General features: G+C 37.8%; 1 protein-coding gene across 5 annotated transcripts in view; it reads left to right on the forward strand.

Annotated features, from left to right (window-relative positions):
- Window positions 1-26,883, forward strand: part of MAP3K4 (mitogen-activated protein kinase kinase kinase 4) — a 126,546-nt gene that overhangs the window by 33,710 nt on the left and 65,953 nt on the right. For all 5 annotated transcript variants that reach the window (XR_646614.3, XM_003898374.4, XM_009206357.3 and 2 more), the window contains exons 2-3: window positions 8,177-8,367; window positions 23,431-24,794. Coding sequence is in view for 4 of the 5 variants with exons in the window: in XM_003898374.4 (XP_003898423.2) it covers window positions 8,177-8,367; window positions 23,431-24,794 (1,555 nt within the window). In the remaining variant the exon portion in view is untranslated. The remainder of the gene's footprint in view (window positions 1-8,176; window positions 8,368-23,430; window positions 24,795-26,883) is intronic.

Raw genomic sequence — 26,883 nt, forward strand, 5'->3', positions numbered from 1 at the left:
TTGTAATGCAAATTTTAAGAAAAAGTAACTTCAGCTAAGGAGATCCAGGCAGCTCATCTGTCCCCTACAGAGATGGTTCTTCAGTTGCTTGATTTCTAAGAATGCCAATGATATAAAATGTTTTTTCCACACGTAAATTTAATTTAGAATAAGGAGATTTTAAAAAATGTTCTTATTTGCAAGAAAAGAGAGTGGATAGAAGATTGTAATTCATTCTTGAATGAATTAACCTTTAATTAAAGTTTTAAACATTTTTCTTGTTTCTCCGTAAACTCTTTTATGTTTTGTCTTTGGCATAAGCCCCTTTGTTTTTCCTCCCAGCTTTTGACAGTTTTTTATCTTCCAAATTTTCCTGTCTTAACCCTATGGTTCTCTTTAGTTAAGCCTAAAACAACTGTTTGAATGAATCACGATGTTTATTTTTTGTTGCTTTCCTTTGAATATTTTTTGGTTGGCATTTCATGGTAGAATGTACCCACGGTGATACTGACGTGTCATAATTCTTTCCTTGTCTCAGGGACATGCTCCCACCTGTGTTCCCTGCTGCACTGTTTTACAGTCAGGCCCAGTCTAAGAAGGAAGGCTTTTCTTTTTTTTCTTCTCTCTTTTTTTTTTTTTTTGAGATGGAGCCTTGCTCTGTCGCCCAGGCTGGAGTGCAGTGGCCTGATCTCACTGCAAGCTCCACCTCCTGGGTTCCCGCCATTCTCCTACCTCAGCCTCCTGAGTAGCCGGGACTACAGGTGCCCGCCACCACGCCCAGCTAATTTTTTGTATTTTTAGTAGAGACAGGGTTTCTCTGTGTTGGCCAGGATGGTCTCAAACTCTTGACCTTGTGATCTGCCCGCCTCAGCCTCCCAAAGTGTTGGGATTACAGGCATGAGCCACCGCGCCCGGCCCTATTCATTTCTTATATAAAACTTACCAACTAATGGTCACAGCATCATGAATACTGATAGCTAATGGGCTGCTCTAGAATATAGAATGTGATACAGGCAGTGATTTTCTGTCCCCACCAATTGAGCTGTATACTTAACAAGAGTTTCTGGTTTGTTCCTAAATCTATTTAGATCTGTACTTTTTAATTGTGATTGTATAACTCAGTAGACTGTTATACAAATCTATGAAATGTGAGTGTGAAAGAGAATTGTAGCTTCTATATAAACTAACTTGGAATGCTTTGCAAAGTGTCAGTATAGGTGAGTAACATGCAAAACAATTGCCATCAAATTAGGTGTAAGAGAGAACTGTGAACGCTTAGGAAAAAAAATGAACATCCAGAAAAATCACTCTACAAAAGTATTTAAATTTTTGTTGTATTTTAGAGAAATAGAGTGGAGATTGTAGATGCTGCATTGTGCAACATCTGATAAGCCACAAAGTTGACTCAGAACTTCCATCAGTGGACCCGCACTGAAAGACAAGGCTGTAGCCCTCATCAAAGTGGTGGTCGATTAAAACCCATTCATGGGTTGAAGCAAAAATAAAATGTAAGGTTTGTGTGTGTGGCAGTTATGTATTGCAGTTTAACAAACCATACCAATGTTTAATGGCTTAAAATAAAAACCATTTGTTAGCTGTCATGGTATTGAGTGGTTTTTCTGCTGCTTATGATGTTGGCTGCAGAGCAGGGACAAATGGAGATCCAAAATAGCCTCACTCTCAAGGCTAGCAAGTTAAGTTAGTGCTGGCTGTCAGCTGGGAGCTCCGCTGGTTTGAGCTAGCTAGCTTCTCCTTCATGCACTTCTCCACCTAAGTTGGGCTCCTTACCTGGTGGCTAGCTTTCCCAGGAGTACACAGGTGGCCTTCTTAAAGTTTAGGCCTGGGAGGGGTCCAGTGTCATTTTTGCTACATTGCATGGGTTAAAGCAGTCACAAAGTCATTCCACATTCAGGAGCGGATATGCAAGTCTGTGACCATGAGGAGGCCAGTTTCGTCAAGGACCACCAAAGTAACAGCTGCCACAGTATATTGTTTTTTTGTCTGCATGTTTCATTTTTAGTGTTTTTCATGTATGTATGTTTAATTAACTGTCCAGCCACAAGTTCCAGTAGCATTGGATAAAACCTCTAAATTAAAGTGTTTGCAAGAAAACAATAATTTGGTTAAAACTTGTATTCTTACTAGTAAGTGTGGGGGCATAGAGATTTCAGCCCATGTTAATCTGATTCCAAAACATTGCCTACATCATACCCCTTTGCTGTCATTTTGGTTAGTAGAGAGTCATCTTTGCACCCAAGGTTACAGAATCACTTAAACAACATTATTGTCAAAAATCAACAATCTTTCATTTTTGTAGACTTTAAAAAATGTATTTTAAAAATAGTGAAATGTTATGTATTTAAAGGGATGTGGATAATGATTAAATCCAAAATGTAAAAGATAAACTTATTCAACCTGATGTGTTTGTTCAATCAGCAAGTAGTTTTGAGCACATAACCTGCACCAGCAACTGTTCTAGACATTGGAGAAGCAGTGGTAAGGATGACAAGCTCCTGCTCTTCAGTAATTGTTGGGGAGATAGTTTCTTACTCATTTCCATAGGAAGTGTGTTTGTGTGTGTGTGTTTTTTTTAAATCTACGTTTGTTTTAAAAAGATGAATTTTCATTAAAAAACAAGTCTAAATGTCTACCTTGAAAAATAACCAAGATTAGTTAGGTTTGTAAAGACTCGATGCTCTGAATCAATGCAAAAGTTAAGATAGTACATGTTGGATAAGCTCGAGGTTTGACCGTTCACCTGGAGGTGAGCTGATAAATGTTCAACTATAGGTTGATGATAAAGATAACTAACTTATTGATAAATTGACTCGTGTAATAGGGATAACTTATTAATAAATTGGCTTTTGTAATATGAACCAAAAATACAACCTCAAACTGAACTTAGCTCCCTTTGATTAATACTGCAGGCCAAGCAAGCTATACAAATTGTTTAAAGAAAAAAGAAACTTAGAAAATCTATCCCTTCTGCCTATATCCCTCCTCTCTTTCCCCCAATAGCAGAAATCTCCCTAATACTTATTACCTAATAGAGAATAGGTGGAAGTGGAGGTAGATGAGAGAACTTCACACATATGAATATTATACTTCACAAGTGGATAAAATATCCTTTTATTTCGAAGGATGTCGCTAAATGAAGTGTTTTGGTTTTTTTTTTTTTTTTTTTTTTTGGCCGGGGTGGTGTTGGGGGGCAGGGATGGCTTTTGCAGAACCACAGATGTTTTCAGACTCATCTAATCCAACTTCATCATTTTACAGATAGCTATTTCAGGCACCATTGTGGTTTACCTAATATGTCAGAGTAGAACTATTTAACCCCAAGTAACTTGAATTTTTGTTTTGTTTTCTTTTCACACATTTTTCCTTTAAAACCTACACCAAACTCCCTTGGTAGTTGAGTTCGCGACATACTTTGCCTAGACCAGATTGTAGTGTAGTAATAGTACTTAGCAGGGTTTTATGGTAAAAGAGTGAAATGTTGTTTTACGTGACTGTCAGAAATTTAGTACCAGAAAGACATTTCACGTTTGTATGTTATTAAACACAAGTAAGACAAATGTTTCAGGGCAGCTGACGTAGGCCTTGTACTACTTTCCTCATCCCAAATCATTGGTATCCGTGTAAACATTCTGAAGTGGTCAGCTGACCACATTAGCTCATCTCACATGAACGATTACAAAATGAGGTTTTGGATGCTTACGGTTAGTTAATTGAAATGATGCAAGTTCTTTTGAACTTACCACTAGTATTTTTCTAGATTTTGTGTATAAGTGTTTTTTTGTTTGTTTGTTTTAAAGAAAAAAGAATAAAAGTTTGCTTGATTTCTTTCCCTCTTGTTATATGTTACGTCTAAGCTAAGGCTCCCAGACTAAGTTTTCTCTGGCTGCTTTTAATATTTTTCTCTTCATCATTGGTTTTCAGCACTTTGGTTATGATGTACATTACAACAGACTAGGAGTTTATAGTTCTTTTGCTCAGAGTTCGTTGGATCTGTGAGCTTATGGTTTTCTCCAGATTTGAAAAATGTTCAGTCCTTCCTCAGATGTTTTTCTGTGCCTTCCTTCTCTAGTTTTGAACTCCAATAACACATGGTTAAACTGCTTGATATTGTCACACAGGGCACTGGTACCCTGTTTTTTTATTTCTCACAATCTTTTTCTCTCTGATTCATTTTCGATAGTTTCTGTTGCTGTATCTTCAAATTCACTGATGTTTTTCTGCTGTGTCTGATCTGCTGTTAAACCCACAGAGTATATTTCAGATATATTTTTCATCTTTATAATGTCCACTTGAGTCATTTCTGGTCTGTTTCTTTCGGTTTTTCTCCTGGTTTGGATCATATATTTTTTTCTTTGGTATTTTTGCTTGTTTGTTTGTTTGAGACAGCGTCTTGCTTTGTCACCCAGACTGGAGTGCAGTGACACCAACTCGAGTGATCCTCTCGCCTCTGTCTCCTTGAGTAGCTGGGACCACAGGTGCATGCCACCACACCTGCTTAGTTTTTTTTTTTTTTTTTTTTTTTTTTTTTTTTTGTTTTTTGTGTTTTTTTTTTGTGGAGATGTGGTTTTTCCATGTTGCCCAGGCTGGTCTCGAACTTCTGAGCACAAGCAATTTGCCCACCTCAGCCTCCCCAGGTGCTGGGATTACAGACATGAGCCATTGCACTTGGCTGGTAATTTTTTGATAGGATGGAAAACATTTGTGAGTTTTATTTATTAGGTGCTAGACTCTTTAAAAGAAAGTTTCTTTAAATACTGTTGGATTTTGTTCTGACACGTAGGTGTTACTAAGTTGCTTGGATGGAATGTAAACCAGCATCTTTTCCAACAAGTGAGAATACCATGTTGACCACATTAAGTAAATCCTAAGAAAGTATTAAATTCATTTTAATTATGAATTATAAGTATAGTGGCTGGTAGTACCATATGACATTTTCCTAACTCGTTTTCTGTGTTGCTTAATGAGTAAGAAAGGATAAAATATACTGTGTTTTGTCTTATTTTAATATTTTGTTTATGACAGTATTCATCTTCATTTAAGTGTGATTTTTAAATATTTACTGTTAGAATAATTAGATAGTTTAGAAATACTTTGAAGTCAGTAGTTGTTCATTGTGTCTATGTGAATGTATGAGGATAAGACAGATGACTTTTGGTTTTGTAATAAATGCAGATCAGAAAACAAGGCATTGTTAGCTTCTGTAGAATTATTACAAGGATTTATTCTTTTATTTGAGAGTACAGCCACATTAATTTTTCCACATGTAGAGAAACAGTTTGTCCACAGTTGGAAGATAGTACAACACAAATACTCTTCTGGGTCCCCAGTGTTAAGTCTTCATAAAAGTTAGCCTTTTTATTATATATACTTTCTTAGACCCTCTTTATCTGCTAAAGCACAGAACTCAGTGTAGCTCCCACAAAGGTACTTATTTATTTTTTAAAAATCAGCTGTGCTTGTCATTTTAGATCATGACTCTCCTCAGGTTGAGGGGCTTGACATTTGGGCCACTGAGGTTTGATACTGTCAGTCCCTCTTCACAGAAATTCTCCTCCGCTTTCACTCTGCGTTGCATTAATTCATCATCCACACGGTACTGCCAGATACTGGCAAAACAGACCATTTTATATTTTTCGTAGCCCTTTATTTCCATTACTTTAATTATTTTTAAAGAAACCTTTACAACTGAATTTCCTGAAATAGTTAGAATGTAGACCTTTAAAATTCCAAATTATTAGTTTTAATAGTCTTAGAAAGAGTCAGTAATGGATGCTTCACCCATCCAGGACGGCTGAGATGTGGCCTTAGCTTCTGACTTCACATTCCTCCTCACCACAAAGGATGTGTTTTGAAAGAGATTTTGTTTGCTTTTTCGTATCTGACTTCATTTTTTAATTATCCTGGTATTCCCTGCTGTCTGGCTTTGATGTATTTAACTGACTAAACATTTGTGCTGTAGTTTCCTGGCAGTTACCACTCTTATGTGTTAAGTGCATTATTATGAAAAGCACTGAATGTTTGAGAGCACTATGTTGGACACTCCTGGAGATTCAAAATAATAAAATACAGTATTTTCTTGGCATTTCCTTTAAGTATATTAGTGTGGAAATTAAATGAAAACAGAAACCTTATAATATTGAGTTTGAAAGAATTCAAAAGATGTTTAAAATGTTAGAAGCGCTTCCAGGCCTATACCATGCTGAACTCCTAGGTGAGCTTCTCTCTTAAGGTGAAGCAGATGAGCAAGAACTCAGGTTCTCTCAGTGAGCACAGTGACCTCCAAGGCCTGTGATATGAGTGGTGTCAAGCATTTAGTGAACACTTACTATATTCTGACTCTTTGGTTAAGTATTCATTATTGGGTTTAATCCTCATAGGAGTAAGTATAAGTCTAAGTATTTATTATCCTTATTTTGTAAATGTACACGGTAGAGATAAAATTTGTCCACGGTCCGCCCAGCTAATAGGCAGTACAGCTAGGATTTAAACGTGGGTCTACTACACCACCAAGCCTATGCTGCTTATCATTCCAAACAGTGTTATTAACCACTGCAACACATGGAAAATAAATAAATGATTTTGGTGCTTATAGCCATGTTCTTTAATCAGTCAAATCAACTATTACACAGTGAGTATAGAAGAAGTGAGTGTAAGAAATTTCAAGTTAATCTGTAAGTTTACACTTCGTTGTGTGATGTTATGAGACTTATAAATGTAGTTTAAGGAAATAGGCAGGTGCATTTAAAACGTATTTCTAAATTTGCACATGGTTTAAAGTTAGCTTTCAGGACATTTAACTTGTATGTCTTGCATGTACACACATGTTTAGGAGCACGTGTGTATTATCATGAAGTATTTAGAGTGGTCTTTAAAAATGCGGTTATTAAAAAATCAGCTTTTGACCCATTAGGGGTCTTTTATAGATTTCAGTTCTGTAAATTTTTATAATTCTGCAACATTTTTATTTTTCAAAAGGTAATTTCTTTTCTGCAGTTTTGTCGATCTAATTCAGTCATAATGGACCATACATTGTAGAGTGGCTTTTCTGTTTCGCTCATGAATTTGAAATAACTTTGATTGTATATCAAGATACAAATTGCCAGGAAGAAATGGATTATATACTGAATATGATTTGGAGTTATGTTTATAAAATATAAAGCATATTTTATAAATGTTCAGAATGAGGTAGACTGTGATGGTGCATATTTGGAAAGAATTTCATGATTGATTCCTTCTGGTTCACTTTTTAAGAATTGTATTGGCTCTCAATTTGTATCATTAAATCTTATTTTGTTAGCTTTGTAGAAATAGAACTTTGTCAAAATTGTGATGATTTGAGAAGTTGGCTAGGGATAGAGAATTGGCAGGCAGTGTTTTTAGAGAACAAATTAATGAGAAATTGCATTTTGAAGGTGAAAAGAAACATTTTTCTTTTTCCTCTTTTACAGCATCCTTCTACCCCTGCACCTTGCTTGAGCTCTGCACTGTGGTTTTTTTTTCTTCCCAATTTTTTATTGTGTTAAAATACACATAAGATAAAATTTAATGTTTTAATCATTTTCAAGTGGTTCAGTGGTATTAAATACATACGTAATGTCTGTGCTGTAATTTTTATCAGAGAACTTAGAAAATGGACCTGCCATACTTTCTCAGTACTTCCTGCTTTGCTGTGTGGATCATAGCAAAGTGCTCCTATACATTCTGTTTTCTGTGTGTTTCGAAGAGAGAAAGAGGCGAGGCACTGAAGTTCAGAGCAGGACTGAACTTGCCCACTCATCAATTAAACTGTCAGTAGCTAGCACATAAGTACATTTTTAGTTCTGTCTGATTTGTATCTTCTAGTTCTTCGCTGTTTTTTCCTTAAGGCGTAAGTTTTTAGTTCTATATTTCTTTTGTGTTAGAAAGAGCTCTATAAAGTAGAGAAACAAAACATAACAGCTCCACCCATGTGGTACTCCTTGTTCATGGTAAGAGCAGTAGCAGTCACAATCGTTACTCTCTTCAAGCGAAAGAAAAGTTCTCCTTTTGAGTTTTCGCAGGTAAAAATAGAGGAGAAGTACGGTGCTGAAGAGATGTTTACGTACAAAAGTTTCACAAAGAATTATTTTAAAAATTATAAGTAAATTTGAATTCACTTACTGTGTTACTGAATGTTTTCCCTATGCACTGTCTTTCATAGGCAAGAGGGCACATTGGGAGATGCAGCTTGCAAGAGTCCTGAGTCTGATCCAGAGGACTTCTCCGATGAAACAAATACAGAGAATCTGTATGGCAACTCTCCCCCCAGCACACCTCGACAGATTAAACGCATGTCAACCAAACACCAGAGGAATAATGTGGGGAGGCCAGCCAGTCGGTCTAATTTGAAAGGTGAGTCTTGTACTTTAGAAAAGAGGTACAAGAGGGCATGGCATTTGATTGATTCTTTCTACAATAAGGTTAGCAATTTCTTTTATTTTTAATTTGATTTTCATGCTCCTGTTAAGTTCCATTTTTTTATTTTTAAATTATTACTGTTAGTGTTAATAAAAGAGACACATAGTTTTCCAGAGATAGAAAGGTTTGTCCTGAGAATGGTTAAAGCCAGCATTGCGCGAGGCATTTGAAGATGTGAAAGAGGGCAAATGTTTCCCAGTGTACTAATCCAAGATGGCTACGGGTTCCATGGGATAGATGGCCTTCTGTTCTTTCAGCCTCTTAGGCTGAAGTTTCTAGATTCTCTCTGCCCAAAAGTGGTATATTGGGGATTTGAGGAGAGACAGAGCCAGGCTGTCTTCCCCTGGATTCCCTCTGCTCTCTGCTGGTGCCCCGGGGTGCTGCCTTTAGGGTATAGGGCTCTCTCTTTCGCACTAAGCACAATGACTAGATGGTACCCCTCACCTAACAACCATGACAGAACCTGCTTTCTACTTTTCTCTTTCTTTAGGATCGTAAAGTCCACATATTGCTCTACTAGAAGCGGAGAGTTTCGTGCTTTTTTTCCCCCCCCCAGCCTCCTTTTAGTGGGATGTAACTGTTCTTTTTTTGTGGTAGATGAATTGAATGATATTGCACTGTAGCCTCCTTGTGCCCTACGTGATGGCCTGGAACCTTGTGGTTTTAGAATTTACCTGTTAATCTTAGCAAACCAGTTGTCCTAAAACAAATGCCATATATTCCTGGAATTTATTCAGCTATTACTGCATGACATGTGGATTTGAGTCTTCATCTTGCCCGAGAAATTTCTCACTGTTGACCTCACACTCATTTCTACCTCTCCCTTTCTATAGTCTGTGTTTGTTCTTCCTCTTTGTTCTGCTTCCTCTTTCTGTAGATTTCCTCCATATATTGAGCTTTGATGGCTGTTAGTGGCATCTTCACTTTGCATCCCCATCAGAGCCCTTCCTCAAGAGAGAAGGAGGGCAAGAGAATTGGGTTTTGTTGTGTTGATTTGCTTGAGTGAGATCCTATCCAAGGGAAGTTCCCAAGCAGGAAAGAGTCTTTCCCACAAATGATTTTTCCACATGAGATACTTCTTATAAAACTTGATTTGCTGTAATTTTTTAACCTACTCCTTTGGAAACTTCCCATTGCAATTTGTCATCTTGAAAATCATTTCTTGTGCATTTTCTCAAAGAAATTTCTCAAATGGCTATAGAAGTTTCTTATATATGGTAGGAATCAGTGAAGTAGCATCTACTGAATCAACATTAGTTAATAAATATTTGCTTTGTGTTAGTAAAGTGAGAAGATGTCGGTAGTACACTTGCTTTTTCTTGTTGATTCATACTATTTTCAAACATGAGTTGAGAACACAATTTCCCCTTTTATACATTGAGAAACTGAGGCCCAGGGTTTCAGAGCAACTCTTTTTAAGTCCAGAAGGCTTGAGATAGTGTCAGGACTAATTTGTACCACTAGTTCTCATGGTACTCTATTTGGACTACTTCGTAGTACAGGCAACAGCGGTTACGCTTATCTGAAGGCAATATTTGAGTTGACTTTTTGGTCTTTCACTAATCAGTGAGACAACCAGTCACTAGATGTTTGTTGAGGTTCTGCTGTCCTGCTGGGCTGTGTGAGAGATAAAGGGAAGGGAAAGGATTGGCCCTTTTTCTCCACAATTTTTAAAATTGTTTATTTTATGAAATTATAGAATTTTAGAGCTGGAAGGAGCCTCAGAGATTGTTTGCTCAAGTTCCTGCCATTTTTCAGATGAAGAAGCTAATGCTCACAGACCCTTTGATTTATAGCTATCTGATAGCAGACCCAGGACACCAAAATCCTTAATAACGTGTTCTTTTTCTTATCTGCAAAAGATAATGTGTTTGTTGTAGGAAATTCAGAAAATACAGACAAAAAAAAAATCACCCATTGAACCTGATACACAAAAGTAGCTTCATTTACTGTTTGTAAAAGCTTGACTACAGACTCCATAGCTTTTTGCTATATATGTTTATGTTGTACTATCTTTATAATGGCTTCTTAAATGTAATGTTTTATGAACTTTTTATGTCACAGAATAACCTGTACTTTTAATTTAAATGTCTGCTATATCATTTGCAGCAGCGTCTTCACAGTTGTCATTAGCAATTACTGGGTGCTTACTGTGGGTTAAGCACTGTGCTTAGCACCTCAAAAGAATTATCTTTTGAATACTGTAATAACCCAGTAAAGTGTTGGTCTTATATAATACAAGTTAAGTATCCCTAATCCACATGCTCCAAAGTCTGAGGCCTTTTGAATACAGACATGATGCTCCAAGGAAATGCTAATTGGAGCATTTTGGACTTCGGATTTTTGGATTTGTGGTGCTTACTCGGAAAGTATAATGCAAATATTCCAAAATCCAAAACACTTCTGGTCCCAAGCATTTCAGATAAAGGACTTTAAACCTGTGCTTATTTTATGGCTAAGGAAACTGGCTCAGAGCAGTTTTACGGCTTTTAATTTTAAATGTCTCAGTCACGTATATATTAGAAAGTAGCTTCACGTGTATGCCAGCTGGTGAATTATTTCTTGCCAACATTCTTGTTTATGAATACCAAGACAAGGTAGAAGTGAGATGCCAGCAGTAGACAGGTGGGCCATTTTAATGTTTTAGTCTTGTGTTGTGATGGTTAATAGTCCTTGAGAATTTATTTGTTCTCAGACTATTGCAGCACAGCATGGTGGACAAAAGCAGAAACTTGGTTACTCGATCGCCCAGACTCCAGTCCTGGTTCCACCACCTTCTGCATATGCAACCTCCATATATCATTTTCTTTACCTGTAAAATCATCTGCCTTATAGTGTCATGAGGATTATGTATTCAGTATTAACTATCATCATTATTATTGTAAACTCAGGATTTCTTTTTTTTTTTTCTGAGATGGAGTTTCACTCTTGTTGCCCAGGCTGGAGTGCAGTGGCGCGATCTTGTCTCACTGCAACCTCTGCCTCCCGGGTTCAAGCGATTCTCCTGCCTCAGCCTCCTGAGTAACTGGGACTACAGGCATACGCCACCATGCCCGACTAATTTTGTATTTTTAGTGGAGAGGATGTTTCACTATGTTGGCCAGGCCGGTCTTGAACTCCTGACCTCAGTTGATCTACCTGCCTCGGCCTCCCAAAGTGCTGGGATTACAGGCATGAGCCAGCGTGCCCGGCTGTAAACTCAGGATTTCTTCCCAACACTTACTACTTTTTTTCTTGACTTAAATCTTAAAGCAAAATTAAATAATTATATTGTTGACATATCCTTATTAAATGGTGTTCCCATTTTTAGGACCCTGAGTTTTAGATTAAATGATTGTCTGAAGTCATGTAGCTACTGTTCCTGTTTCTGTCCTGCCTGGACTACACATTTCTTCGTATGTCTTCCTAGTCCTTTGCTTTATCTCACTACATATGCCGCTAGTACAGTTTTTTGTTATTGTTGCTGTTGCCTGTCTTTCCTTCCTTCCATCCTCTTCCTCTCTTTTCTTTCTTCTACCTTTCTCACTCTTTCTCTCCTCACTCCCTTTTTTCCTTTCCTCCTTCTGTTCTTTCCTTACTTCTCCTCCGTTCTTTCCATTGAATCAGCATTTGAGTGACTCCGTAGGCATGTGTTCTTTTGGAAGATGAATAAGACCTAGTTCGAGGTCAAGTAGGGAGTACCCAAATGACCAACAGTACAGACCCCTCTGGATGCACACAGGAGGCAGTGTTGAGAAGACCTGGGCTTGGGAATACTTCTAGAACAAGTGATATTTGTGCTGTGACCTCAAGGCTGAGTCAGGAAGACCAGTATTTCAAACTAGCATGTGACTCATAATAGTATATTGGCCCCCTCAGTATTTTGAGGAGTTTTTTAGAATTAATTAGATTGGTCAGATTTATTTAAAAAGCTGTCCAAGGAAATGTGAACTGTTACGTTATTTCTTTCTCACTGCAACAGGCAAAGGCTGTCTGAGTCATACTATTAACTTTAGAACTGTGGTCAGAGTTGGACTCATCTTTTAAACAAACAGTCACCAATAACATTTGCATTTTTCACATTATCTATCGTTGTGTAACAAACCACCGCGAAACTTGGTAGCATGAAAGAGCAGTTATTTTATTGCTCATGATTCTGTGGTTCAGGTGTGTAGGCAAGGTACAGGTCATCCCTGTCCAGGATGTCTGGAGCCTTGGCTGGAATAGCTCAGTTGGCTGGAAACATCCTGGCTTGGCTGGGGCCCTAAGTCTGAGCCCTCATTTTTTTGTCTGCATGGTGTCTGCTGGATCTCAAACGTCCACGATGGCTCCCTCACTCACATGTGTCTGTTACTTGGGCTGAGAGGGCAGGAACAGCTGAGGGCTGGCTGGCACGGGTTTCTTTCCATGTGACCTTCCACATGGCTAGCCTGGGATGGTCCCTGGGTAATTGGACTTCTTACATGGCAGCTGTCTTTCCTGAGAGCAAGTGTTTTGAGAGACCAAGGTGGAAATTGCAGGGCTTTGAGGCCTTAGCTTCCGCAGTTGTGTAGCATCACTTCTGTTGTGTTCTCTTAGTTCCATGAGGCTGGCCAAAATTCACTGTGGGAGGGGACTGCTCAAGGCAGCCATACCAGGTGGGGTTTGTTGATTACTTTGGGAGGTTAACTCCTACATGCATTCATTGTAAAGCTTTGGGGAATTAGAATTTGGTCAGTCATACTATCTTTGCGTCCCCTAGCCCCTAACCCACAAAAATGCAAAAAAAAAAAACAAACATCAGGTGCATCCCTGAAGTAATATAAGGACCCAGAAAGGTAACTGAGGGGATGCTTTAGAGGAAGAGATACTAACCAGCAATACTGGCTTTTTAGCTATGGTAGCCATGCTCATGAACTGATTATACGGGTATGATTCTTGAAATGTTATTACCGCTGTAGGCTCAGAGTAGCTACTAATGTCATATGTTTGTTTTTTATAATTGTAAATCCAGATGTTGAGAAAATTGGTAGCCCTAATCGTGGTGCATATGTGTAATTAGACAATTGACTCATTGAAATTATTTGATGGAGTTATGATAGTGCTAATTTCCTGCAAATCATTATCAGTGACATGTTAGAATGGGAAGTTATAGACAGGAGAAATTAGAGATAAAACACTGGTACTAAGAAGAATGCCTGTATATTAATAAGCTCTTAGTTTTCTAAAGATAAGAGAGATGCACACCATAATACAGCATTATGGAATTTTACAAAGTTAGTTGAGTTAGAACATCCAGTATATAACTGCTCTTTTCTACTTAGTAATAGGTGGAGGCCATTGTTCTGTGTAAGCACATTGAAACTAAAGTGTTGTTTGGATCATTATAACCATGTTCCCTATAGTATGTTTCCATATTTTCAAACAAAAAATACTATTGTGGGGAGCATCTCTGTTCATTTAGCTTTACTCATATATGGAGTATTTTTGTAGATAGTGGTGGAATTGCTGTATTGAATGGTATGTGTGTTTTAATTTGGTAGATATTGTGCATTCTTCAAAAGTACTATTCATTTTGATACTTCTACTAACAATGTATGAATATCTTGTTTCTTTGTATTTTCTATATTATTAATATAGAAAATTTTAAACTGCCAGTTTAGCTGTTTAAATTTGCCGATTTCTCATTTTACATTTATCTTTACTAAGGGGAATATAGTTGGGGATTGTGGTTGAATGCATGAGGCCAGTATGAAATTTACTGGAAATATGAGGCTACATATAAGTACAATATATAGACATTTATATGGTGTGTGTGCAACCTACACACACACAGATATATACAGCTTCAGAAATGTCTCACTTGAATCACAGTATTTAATTGAATGCAACTACTTACAAAATGTGAAGAATCAAAGAGAGTTCAAGTTATCAGAGCCCTATTCCTTTATATTGCAGTCATGAGGATTGTGGGCCCCCAGAAACTGCAGATTTTATTATGTGCATGTGTGCATTTTTGTAAGTAGTCCATAGTTTTCATCAGATTCGCAAATGTAGTCTGTGACCCAAAAAAGGTTAAGAAGCATTGACCTAGATAACATTTACCACGAATTTAACAAACCTGCTCATCTTGACATGAGTTGCACTCAAAGGATAAAGTCGTCAGATGCATAGCAAATTCAAAATCAGTGCAAAGCCTACTCAAGGTCTCTTCCACACTAGCCAAGAACAGACTCCCTCAACTCCACATATGCTGGTTTTACAGAAAATGACTTTTTAAAAGGTCATAAATGTCAACAAGTTTGTTCAGTAAGAGGATATTATCTTTGTGCAGATAGAGATAGAAGGGAGGCAGCAACTCCTGTGAGGGGCGCCCACTTTCTCCCCATTGATCAAACACTGTTCTCCGTGCTGCCGGCCAGTGGGCTCTGCAGGTGCAGTTAACCTCCCTAACCTGTTGTGTTGAGCTAATGAAAGGGAGATTGTCTTCCTCGGGCTGACCTAATCAGAAGCCTGGGAGCCTTGGAGAAGAAGCTGGAGGAGAAGCTGAAGCAGCCATGGCCAGAGCGTGAGTAGGAGAAGGCTGTGGGTAGAAGGCCGAGGTGGAGCAGAGCTAGAACTGCTGCCCTCGGAGGGCGTATGGCAGGAGGACCAGCCCTACCTCTAGCAGCTGCCCGAGGGACATATAGCTCTAGGATTCACTTTCTCAGGACCCAACCTGACTACCTGTCGGCAAGTCCGTGAATGCTGACCATGCTGATGCCTTCCCAGCACCTGTCTGTGGGTAACTGTCTGTAACAGGAGCCGCTGGGGGCTGGAGTGCAGGCTACTGGCCTCTCTAGGCTCCGGTCATCCCTGGTCCCTCCCCTAACCCTGATGAGGCCCAGGACCCTCAGCCCACAGGCATCTGTGAGGGAGCAAGGAAGTGAACCCCTGAGATATGGCCATTTGCAGGCTGTTGCATGGAGGATGTGCCTCTAGGGGCCCAGCTGGTATGGGAACAAGGGTAGGGCCAGGAGCCTGTTGTGGGCTAAGGCTCCAGAGAGGACCATGGCCATTGCAGCAGCAGCTTTAGATCTGGTGACTTTCAGGAGCACAGGAAATCATCTTTCAGATGCCTCTGGGGCATGGCCCCCAGATGCACTTGGGCCTCAAGTGGGGCTGCCCTGTGCAGCCACTCCCACTACAGCTTGTACAGGGCTCTAAGCTCAGTGTCTTGTCTTGGACCTTTTAGACCAGTGTGGCTGTTACATGGAGAGCTGACCAGCAGAAACTGGTATCTCTACTTCAGGTGTGGACCACTTGTGATACCAGATGGACAGAAGGTGGACAGACCCCACCCACGGACAGGCAGATGCTCTCAGGGAGGGTAAAGGCCTTCAGTTATTGTTTTTTGTTTTTGTTGTTGTTAGAGATGGGATCTCACTATGTTGCCCAGACTGGCCTGAAACCTCTGGACTCAAGTGATCATCCGGCCTCAGCTTCCAGAGTAGCTGACCCTCCTGGTGCGTGCCACCACCACAAGTTTCAGGCCTTCTTTTAAAGGGCTTTTATGTGATTAAGTCAGGCCCATTCAAGAAAATCTCCCTTTTGATTAAACAAAAATGAGCTGGCTAAGGGCTTTAATTATGTCTACAGTCCCTTCTTAGCAGCAGGATGTTAGTGTATGTTTGAACAGTGGAGACAAGGTGCTGTGTACTACAGAATGACTGCTGTGTCTCATGGCCCAGCCTTCACCAAAAGCTGAAAATTCCTGTTTTATTGGGAAAACTTTCTTAATTTATATGACAGTTTTAAAAAAGGCATTTTATCTAAAGACTGTTTGAGTGTTGGGTAAGGATGATTAGCTCTGCATTACCTGGAAGTCTGCTATCTGACTTCCCAACTGATGTAACCTACCAGGTAAACTCAAATGAACTCAGTAAATAGGCTTCATTTCGTACTGTGATGAGTATTAAATTTAACACCATAGGAGCTAGCTGTGGTGTTATTTGAGATTATACTTTTGGATAATGGTAGTCATTACCAATTTATAGCAATTAAGATTTTGATAAGTTTTGGACAATATTTAGTCAAATATAACTATTTCTTCTTAAGTTTGATTTAAGAGAAAGACCGTCAAACCATTTTTTTCGTTCAATGTTTGTTTTCTTTTTAATATAGCAGAAGGAAGTACATTCAGTTTATCTCATAGTTTAAGTAGGTTAAATAGGAATTTAAAAGACACCCAAGCCAAAGCCCTTTTCAGAATGTTGCTGGGTGATCATTATCAGCTTCATTTTGCATTTCTATTCTAGTACTGCCATAGCGGGATGGTCATCAGCCATAGCTGGATTACAGAGATAGAGCAAATATTTTGCAATTTATATGAGAATTTGTACACACACACAAACACACACGTGTCCCTGTTAGGAAATATCTCAAGGTATATGTGTGTGTACATGCATGCGTGTGCCTATCTATGTGTGTGTAAATGTGTGTATCTGCTAACAGTAGTGAAATTAGAATGTTTGATTTTTAAAGAATATCATACTGATGTAAAATGGAGCTGGTAAAATGGTTACAAGTCAGATTCAGTCTGTATAGCTAGTGAAATGTTTATGTCAACCAGAGTGGATTTAAATCCATATTTCAGCTCTTTAGTCCAAACTTAGCCTGACTTTCAAGGTTCTGGTTTGTGTTTCCAGGCTTCCATATACAGACTTGGTGTTCAGCCACATGCTTTTCTTTGCTGCCTTTGTGTCTCTTCTTGCTCTTCTTTGCTGGCTTCAGATACGCTCTTGCATTCTTTGCTTCCCTTATTTAAGCTTCCATTCTTCAAGGCCCCAAATCAAGTACTTGCTTTTACTTTAAGCCTTTACAGACTAGTTAGCCCTACATAATCTTTTGTGGTACTCACTGTCTTAGCCTTTCCTTGGTCAGTTGGTACTGCCTTGCAAGCACCTTTGACAAGTCCAAGGATGGTGTGGTGGCACCAACATGGGCTAGGACCCCTTTTCTAACATTAACCATCTGTCTAAACATCTGTGTTCTGTGGTAATCTTCATCATCATATTGTTATGAACATTACGACAATGTCTGTAAAGCCCTTACCTGGAAAATAGAAGCTGGATAAAGCAATTTCTTCAAATGTGGAGCCATTGTAGCCATGTCAGAGATAGTGGAAGCAGGCCCAGGAATGTGCCCGTTAGCAGAAACGCAGGTGATTCGGAACATACGCTGAAATTTGAGAAGCTTGAATGAGATGATCTCAAGCCCCTTCAGGTTGCTGACTTGTCTGGTATTCTAGGTCATCATTGCTCTGAAGAGCGTCTCATACTTAAAGATTATTCATCTGTTTACATCTCATTTGAGAGCTCAAATAAGACTGGTTTCTAAAATTTGGAAAATACATATATTGGAGAACATAAAAATTGCAAGAGTTTGATTAAAAATATGATTAATACATATTCTAAAGAGCCATTTTTAGTTGTAAATGGTGGGAATTCATTTGTTTGTCTTATATCCATCAGATGAACCATATTGCTTGTCATTGGTTCTTTACAGTTTCGTTGTAAAGTTTTCTTTTTAAAAAATGTTTTATATTCTTCTGATTTTACCGGAATTATTGGTGATTGGCCAAAGGAAAAAGTGTTCCAGAGGTTTGCTTTAATTGTGCTACGAAAATCACACCATTTATTTATTTATTTATATTTATTTATGTATTTTTATACTTTTAAGTTCTAGAGTACATGTGCACAACGTGCAGGTTTGTTACATATGTATACATGTGCCATGTGGGTGTGCTGTACCCATTAACTCGTCATTTACATTAGGTGTATCTCCTAATGCTTTCCCTCCACCCTCCCCCCACCCCACGACAGGCCCCAGTGTGTGATGTTCCCCTTCCTGTGTCCAAGTGTTCTCATTATTCAGTTCCCACCTATGGGTGAGAACATGTGGTTTTTGGTTTTCTGTTCTTGTATTAGTTTGCTGAGAATGACGGTTTCCAGCTTCATCCATGTCCCTGCAAAGGACATGAATTCATCCTTTTTTATAGCTGCATAGTATTCCATGGTGTATATGTGCCACATTTTCTTAATCCAGTCTGTCATATATGGACATTTGGGTTGGTTCCAAGTCTTTGCTATTGTGAATAGTGCTGCAATAAACATACGTGTGCATGTGTCTTTATAGCAGCATGAAAAATCATACCATTTAATTTATAGTCACTTGGGAGATCAGGTGTCCCATTCATCTTAAGTTATTAGAAACTATTTTTGTAGTGCTGTAATTAGAACTTGCCAAATAAAACATTCTATATATCTAACCCCTGTACTTTTTATTCATTTTCCTTTTCAGAAGCTCTGTTTGCATTTGACTTTTTTGTTCGTTGCAGGGAAATTTAGTATTAATAGGAAACCAAACAAACAAGCACACCTGTCCATTAGTAATAGGCTTTTGGTTGTTATTAAAAAGTTCCTTAGTCATGTCAGAGTGGGTAAAAACAAAATGTAAAATGCTCAGGGAAATTCCTGTATCTAAGTCTATAGACTCCCCCACCCCCCAACACCCTAATGTTGTTCTCAGGTCTCCCTTAATTGATAAGTCCCTTATGATTTTTTTTTTTTTTTTTTTTTTTCTGCTTGATTTGAGTCTTTTTTTTTTTTTTAATTTATTTATTATTATTATACTTTAAGTTGTAGGGTACATGTGCATAACATGCAGGTTTGTTACATATGTATACTTGTGCCATGTTAGTCTGCTGCACCCATCAACTCGTCATTTACATCAGGTATAACTCCCCATGCAATCCCTCCCCCCTCCCCCCTCCCCATGATAGGCCCCGGTGTGTGATGTTCCCCTTCCTGAGTCCAAGTGATCTCGTTGTTCAGTTCCCACCTATGAGTGAGAACATGCGGTGTTTGGTTTTCTGTTCTTGTGATAGTTTGCTAAGAATGATGGTTTCCAGCTGCATCCATGTCCCTACAAAGGACGCAAACTCATCCTTTTTTATGGCTGCAAAGTCCCTTATGATTTTATAGAGGCCTAACTGGTCATCAGTTGCCAGAAAGCACTGTTGGGTTTACTCTCTGTGTTAGTCCATTTTGTGTTGGCTATAAAGGAATACTTGAGACTGGGTAATGTATAAAGAAAAAGGGTATTTGGCTCATGGTTCTGTATGCCATACAAGTATGGCACCAATACCTGCTCAGCTTCTGGTGAGGCCTCAAGAAACTTTTACTCATGACAGAAGGTGAAGAGGAAGCAGGCATGTCACATGGAGAGGGAGGAACAATAGAGAGCTCTCACATGAACCAACAGAGTGAGGACTCACTGGTTACCGTGGGGAGGGCACTGAGCCATCCGTGAGGAATCTGCCCCCGTGACCCAGACATCTCTCATCAGGCCCCACTTCCAACATTGGGGGTCACGTTTCAACATGAGATTTGGAGGGGGCAAACATCCAAACCAAATCACCCTGTCTCCTTCTGTCACAAGTCTATTATTTTAAAAAGGTAGCTACTGCTGAGGTGGAGTAATTGGTATATCCTTTTTGCACAGTAGCTAGACTGGAGTTTGTCTATTTTAAGTTTGAATTGCATCATTATTTAAACGAAGGTGTATACATTTATATTTTTTCCAGAACCAACTTGGATTATGTTTTGGGGAGAAAAAAAAAAGAAGCTTCTCTGTCCCATCTGCTCCTTTCCCAATTTGCTTTTCCTTAAACATACTATGTCGGTCCAAATGTTAAACCATTGCTTTATGTGAACACAAAATTTCAAAAAATTGTGTAATATACTGTTTTGTATCCTGTAAGGTAAACTTAACAAGATTTGTATTTAACTTATAAAAGTTAGTTTTTCAGGTTTGCTAAAATGAGATTACGTTTATGTAGAAAAATGGGATTGTGGCATTTTTTTCTCTTAGGTTGCTTTAATTGTTGGAATAACGGTCTAGGATGAGAGGCTTCATCTGTTATTATTTTCATGTTTTGCCCCTGGTAAGTGCAGCGTAGATTTGGAATAATGCTTGTAGCCAGTCTTCTGGGATTATTAAAGGCATCCTAATGACTCTCATTTAATCCTGGGTTTTCCCTTAGGACTTTTCAATCATAGGTTAGAAGAACTGGAATAAATTATTTAAGAAAAGTAATATTTTTTCACTGTCAACTATTACTTTGCAATTATAAATTGCATGCAGATAGTCTGTGGCCATTATCGATAATGCACCACAATAGTTTTATAAAGTATTTTAAAATCCCAAAACCTAAGCCAACAAGATTGTTTTTTATTACACAATTTTTTGTTTTCTTTGATTCAGAATCATTTATTTGGATGTACATAGTAGTTAATACACATTCTATTCTAGGTCCTCATTGCCTTTCTTCTGCATGCTTTTCTTAGATGTTCTTATCTCCTATCACGATATTAAATAATATCTGTACATACTAATAATTTCCAAATCCATTTCTCTGGGTTTCTCTCCTGAGCCCAACATCTGTTTTCTTAGTTACCTATAGATATTTCCACATGGATGTTCCATAAGCACGTCAAGTTCAGTGTATTAGAAAATAAATTCATTTTCTTTACCTCCAGTCCTACACAGTGATACAATGTATATGTCATTTTGTGTTTCCCAGTAGTAAAGTATAATATAAATTATCTTGAAAAATATAGTGGAGTTAAATGTGGAAGCACTTGTCACTTTTGCTTTCAAAATACCATTTTTTAAAATAGTATGTATGTGCTCTGTTAATAAAGGTATAAAAAATACAGAGTTAAATGCAACAGAGCAAGAGATTTAAAGAGTTGGTCTAAGCAGTTTTTTTTGATATAAATAAGAGTTGATAAGCATTTATAGCTAGAAACAATAAAACTGAAGAAATTTTCTTAAATGGGCTATATAAAAAGTTTAAAGACATTTAGAAGTAAATAGATTAGTACTAAAGATAAAAATTCTATGTTAAAAATTTTTAATTTAAAAAATAATAGTAATATTAGTTTGTATACTAAAATACAGCAAAAAATCTCTGGACAGATTGGCTTAAAATCTTTTTTAATGGATCGTAAAGTAAATTTAATATAAGGCAAATTTAATATAAGGTTAATCAAGCTATAAGTGCTTTTGGGAAATTTGTTTAAAAATCCTTATTTTATAACGAATTTAAATCAATTAGGAAGTAAATTGGTTTTAAGCAAATTTTCATTGGTGCATTGGTTTGTGGTGTATTGGTTTGTAACCCATGTAAATATACCCTAGTCCATCAATTTTGAAGATATGTTAATATGTCTTTAGATATTATATTCACAACTAATCTCTTATATATTCACAATTAGTCACCTAAAACTAGGTGATATTATATACTGAGAAAATTATATAATAATTTCTTAGTATAATTGTTATATTAATATAATATATAATAAAATTCTTAGTATATAAGAAAGATATACTAAGAAATTATAATCTATTCTGAGGTAAAAACAGCTTACAATTGATGGTGTGTTCTTATAATTGGAATTTTTATTTAAAGAGATCTTTTATACTTTCTGATATGTAGACACATATTTTACTTATGCATATATATATGTTTTAAAAAAATGGGCCAAGCATAGTGACTCGTGCCTATAATCTCAGCACGTTGGGAGACAGAGGCGGGAGGATTGCTTGAGCCCAGGAATTTGGGACCAGCCTAGGAAACATAGTGGGATCCTGTCTCTACCAAAAAAAAAAAAAAAAAAAAATTAGCTGGTTGTGGTGATGCGTGCCTGTGGTTTTGGCTACTTGGGAGGCTGAGGCGGGAGGATTGCTCGAGCCCAGGAAGTTGAGGCTGCACTCCAGCCTGTCTCAAAAAAAGAAAAATGTAAATGAAATATATTGGCAAATATGTCCCTAAAATTTACTTATATCATCATTGATTATATGTAACATTCTGATATCAGAGATGTTAACATATGAAAAAGTGTGTGTCCTAGATTCAATGAAATAAACTATGCCTTGAGGGTAGAGGATAGACTGGGATGGCATTATAGGTTTGGGCATTATCGATATATGATGTGGAAATGAATGAGAACACCCAGGGAGAAGAGATCTAAGATTAGCACTTTGAGAAACATTAACATTTTATGTAGTGAGCAAAGTTCCAAGGAGGTATTTGAAAAGAAGGGAATTAAGGAAGTGTAAGAACCCGGAAGCAACAGAATGAAAGGATTTCAGTAACGTAGAGCAATTAATAGTGTTAAAAGTGCCATACAGGAAAGAGGATGTATGTGTGTTCATTTCAAAGCTTGGAGTCAAATTATAGAACCTTTTCTAGTTGTTTGAACGAAATGTGTGATTTTTGCTTTTTTCACATGAATTGTAAATGATTTTATGTGCCGGTATAACATATTAAACAAATTATACCAAATTAGTCTATATGTCTTCAGTCTTGATAATTTTAAATATAAAATGTTATTGCCCACTTGTTTATGGCAAAGAAGAAATAAAGGAATAGAATAAGGTCGATGTTTTTGTCTGTCAGCTGTCTTTCAGTTTTTTATGAGAATAATCTTAAGGTGCCTTAAAGGATTCTTGCATCAATCTGCCTAATTTTACCAATGACACAAGTGATCCAGATAATTTACGTGATTTCCTCTTAAGTTTACACATTTAGCTAATGACAAATGCAGGAATTAAATATATTTTCTCATCCAAGTTTCCGTCCGATCTCCCATGCTGTTTCTTCCTTCTTAAATTGAAGGTGATTACTTACAGAAGTTTGGTTAAATGATTTGATAACTATGCTTTGTAGCATGGAAATTAACAGCTAGTTTAGGTGATTAGTTGTGAATATAAGAGAATACAGCAAATACTGGAAAAACGGAATTTTTTTAAAATATAGAGAAAAATGTCATATATTTTTTGATTCCTTTAATTTTCAGGATATGGTATGCTGTTTTTCTTCCATTTGCAGCCTGAAAATATAAATACATGTGAATATCGGTTTTATTGAAAATATTGAGAGTAGCTTCATATTTTAGAGTTAAATAATGTTCTGTTTATTTTTTTTAATAGAAAAAATGAATGCACCAAATCAGCCTCCACATAAAGACACTGGAAAAACAGTGGAGAATGTGGAAGAATACAGCTATAAGCAGGAGAAAAAGATCCGAGCAGCTCTTAGAACAACAGAGCGTGATCATAAAAAAAACGTACAGTGCTCATTCATGTTAGACTCAGTGGGTGGATCTTTGCCAAAAAAATCAATTCCAGATGTGGATCTCAATAAGCCTTACCTCAGCCTTGGCTGTAGCAACGCTAAGCTTCCAGTATCTGTGCCCATGCCTATAGCCAGACCTGCACGCCAGACTTCTAGGACTGACTGTCCAGCAGATCGTTTAAAGTTTTTTGAAACATTACGACTTTTGCTAAAGCTTACCTCAGTCTCAAAGAAGAAAGACAGGGAGCAAAGAGGACAAGAAAATACGTCTGGTTTCTGGCTTAACCGATCTAACGAACTGATCTGGTTAGAGCTACAAGCCTGGCATGCAGGACGGACAATTAATGACCAGGACTTCTTTTTATATACAGCCCGTCAAGCCATCCCAGATATTATCAATGAAATCCTTACTTTCAAAGTCGACTATGGGAGCTTCGCCTTTGTTAGAGATGGAGCTGGTTTTAATGGTACTTCAGTAGAAGGGCAGTGCAAAGCCACTCCTGGAACAAAGACTGTAGGTTACTCAACACATCACGAGCATCTCCAACGCCAGAGGGTCTCATTTGAGCAGGTAAAACGGATAATGGAGCTGCTAGAGTACATAGAAGCACTTTATCCATCATTGCAGGCGCTTCAGAAGGACTACGAAAAATATGCTGCAAAAGACTTCCAGGACAGGGTGCAGGCACTCTGTTTGTGGTTAAACATCACAAAAGACTTAAATCAGAAATTAAGGATTATGGGCACTGTTTTGGGCATCAAGAATTTATCAGACATTGGCTGGCCAGTGTTTGAAATCCCTTCCCCTCGACCATCCAAAGGTAATGAGCCGGAGTATGAGGGTGATGACACAGAAGGAGAATTGAAGGAGTTGGAAAGTAGTACGGATGAGAGTGAGGAAGAACAAATCTCTGATCCTGGGGTACCGGAAATCAGACAGCCCGTAGACAACAGCTTCGACATCCAGTCGCAGGACTGCATATCCAAGAAGCTTGAGAGGCTGGAGTCTGAGGATGATTCCATTGGCTGGGGAGCACCAGACTGCAGCGCAGAAGCAGGCTTTAGTAGACATTGTCTGACTTCTATTTATAGACCATTTGTAGACAAAGCACTGAAGCAGATGGGGTTAAGAAAGTTAATTTTAAGACTTCACAAGCTAATGGATGGTTCCTTGCAAAGGGCACGTGTAGCATTGGTAAAGAACGATCGTCCAGTGGAGGTAGGTTTCCAGTAGGCATTAATACGATGATGTCCTTAGTTCCATTTATCGATTGTAAATTATAATGTTGGTGTTATGTACTTTCATATTCTAATATTTTTAACACAAATGACAGTTATAAATTGCACATTTAAGCATTTCTGTAAAGTACTATGATAAATAAGAAATATATCTGTGAAAACTGCATGAAATTTGGTGAATTAAGTGCCAGGTGGTATGTGGAGGGAATAAGTTCAACCATGTAAATAGAGGATGGCAGAGGACAGGCTGGGAATAAATAAAGACGGAAGGAAGAAAGTCATAGTCGTGGATGATGACAAGCTGCATGTGAGTCAGGAAAAAAAGTCCACATCACACTCAGGTATTTTAAATGAATAGGGCACCCAAGGTCACAGAGAAAGTTCTTTCTTTATCCTTTGAAGTTGTTTTCTCTCTTTTGATTAGCATGTCAAGTTTTGGTCACTGTATTTTAAAGAGATGTAAATTATAGAGAAATGTCAGAATGATCAAAGGGAAAAAGCCAACACTATCTGGCAAGGTTAAAGTGTTGAGTGCAGATGATGAAAGTTTAAGGGAAGTCCTGATTGTTGTCCAATATGTGTTTCGAGATGTGTAGATTTTTGTGAGAGGAATGTGCCCACTAGAGGAAGTGACTTGAAAACAGTATAGATTTGCTTTTGATAGCTTGACGTGTTATAAATTCCTTATTGTAAAGGGTGTTAATACTAGAAAAGGGCATTTTGTGGGATATCGCTCTTGAGAGTCCAAAATAGTACTGTACAAGTGATTTTGCTCTTCTCGTGAGTCTGCACGTTGATCTGGCTAAAAGTGAAACCCAAATCTTTACAATACCTGATACCTGTGTGAAGTCTGTGATTCTGAATTTTAGTGGCTATATACATACATATGTACAGTCCCCTCGGTATCAGAGGAGGTTTGGTTTTGGAACTTCCCATGAATCACAAAATCCTAAAATGCTCAAGTCCCTGATACAGAATGATGCAGTATTTGTGTTTAACCAATGCACAGCCTCGTATGCTTTAAATAATCTCTAGATTATGTGTAATGCCGTATGTAATATAAACGCTATGTAAATGGTTGTTAATACTGTATGGTTTAGGGAATAATGACAAGAAAAAAGTTTGTACGTGTTCAATACAGATGTAGTTTTTCTTCCCAAATATTTCTGATCTGCACTTGGTTGAATTCATGGATGTAGAACCCACAGATATGGAGAGCTAACTGTATATACTTGTTATTTTAATCTTTTTAACTTCAGTTTTTTTACAGAACCTGGCTTGCTTTAAATTCATAAATGATAAACAATTTGGAAACTGTGGAGAACACCTGAAGAGAACTTGAGTTTGCAAGATTTTAATATTTTATTCTGACAGCCAGATTATGAGCCCTTAGGAGAAAGGGTTAAGCATTCACATGAATTCAGGAGGATGTTTACAACACGAACCAGTGCTTTGTAGCTGTATTTTAAGATATTTACTTTGAATATTATTTTGATTGGAAATCTTAAACATGAATGATTGGAGTGGTTTAATTTCATTAAGGACATATGTTGGGCAAGACAGGGTTGATGTTTAATTTGTATTGTGACCACTGATTTTGAAGTAACTTGAATGAAGAAAAAAGTCCTGGCAGTACCGATATCCCTTGGTATCTTATCCCGGAGGATTTGTTTCAGGACCCCTGTGGACACCCAAATCCTTGGATGCCCCAGTCCCTATATAAAATGGTGTAGTATTTACATACAACCTATGTGCATCCTCCTGTTGCTTTAAATAATCTCTAGATTATAATACCTAACACAATGTCAGTGTTATGTAAATAGTTGTTATACTGTATCTTTTTTATTTGTATTATTACTATTACTGTTTTAGAGACGGGATCTCACTATGTTGCCCAGGCTGGACTTAAACTCCTAGGCTCAAGCAGTCCTCCTGCCTTAGCCTCCCGAGTAGCTTGTATTACTTTTTATTGTTGTATTCTTATTTTTAATGTTTTTTCAAACATTCTTGATCTGCGGATGCGTATCCCACGGATTCAGAGGGCCGACTGTATAACCTCACCTCTAATT

Source organism: Papio anubis, chromosome 6 (genome assembly GCF_008728515.1).
Source record: "Papio anubis isolate 15944 chromosome 6, Panubis1.0, whole genome shotgun sequence".
In the NCBI taxonomy this organism is placed as follows: Eukaryota; Metazoa; Chordata; class Mammalia; order Primates; family Cercopithecidae; genus Papio; species Papio anubis.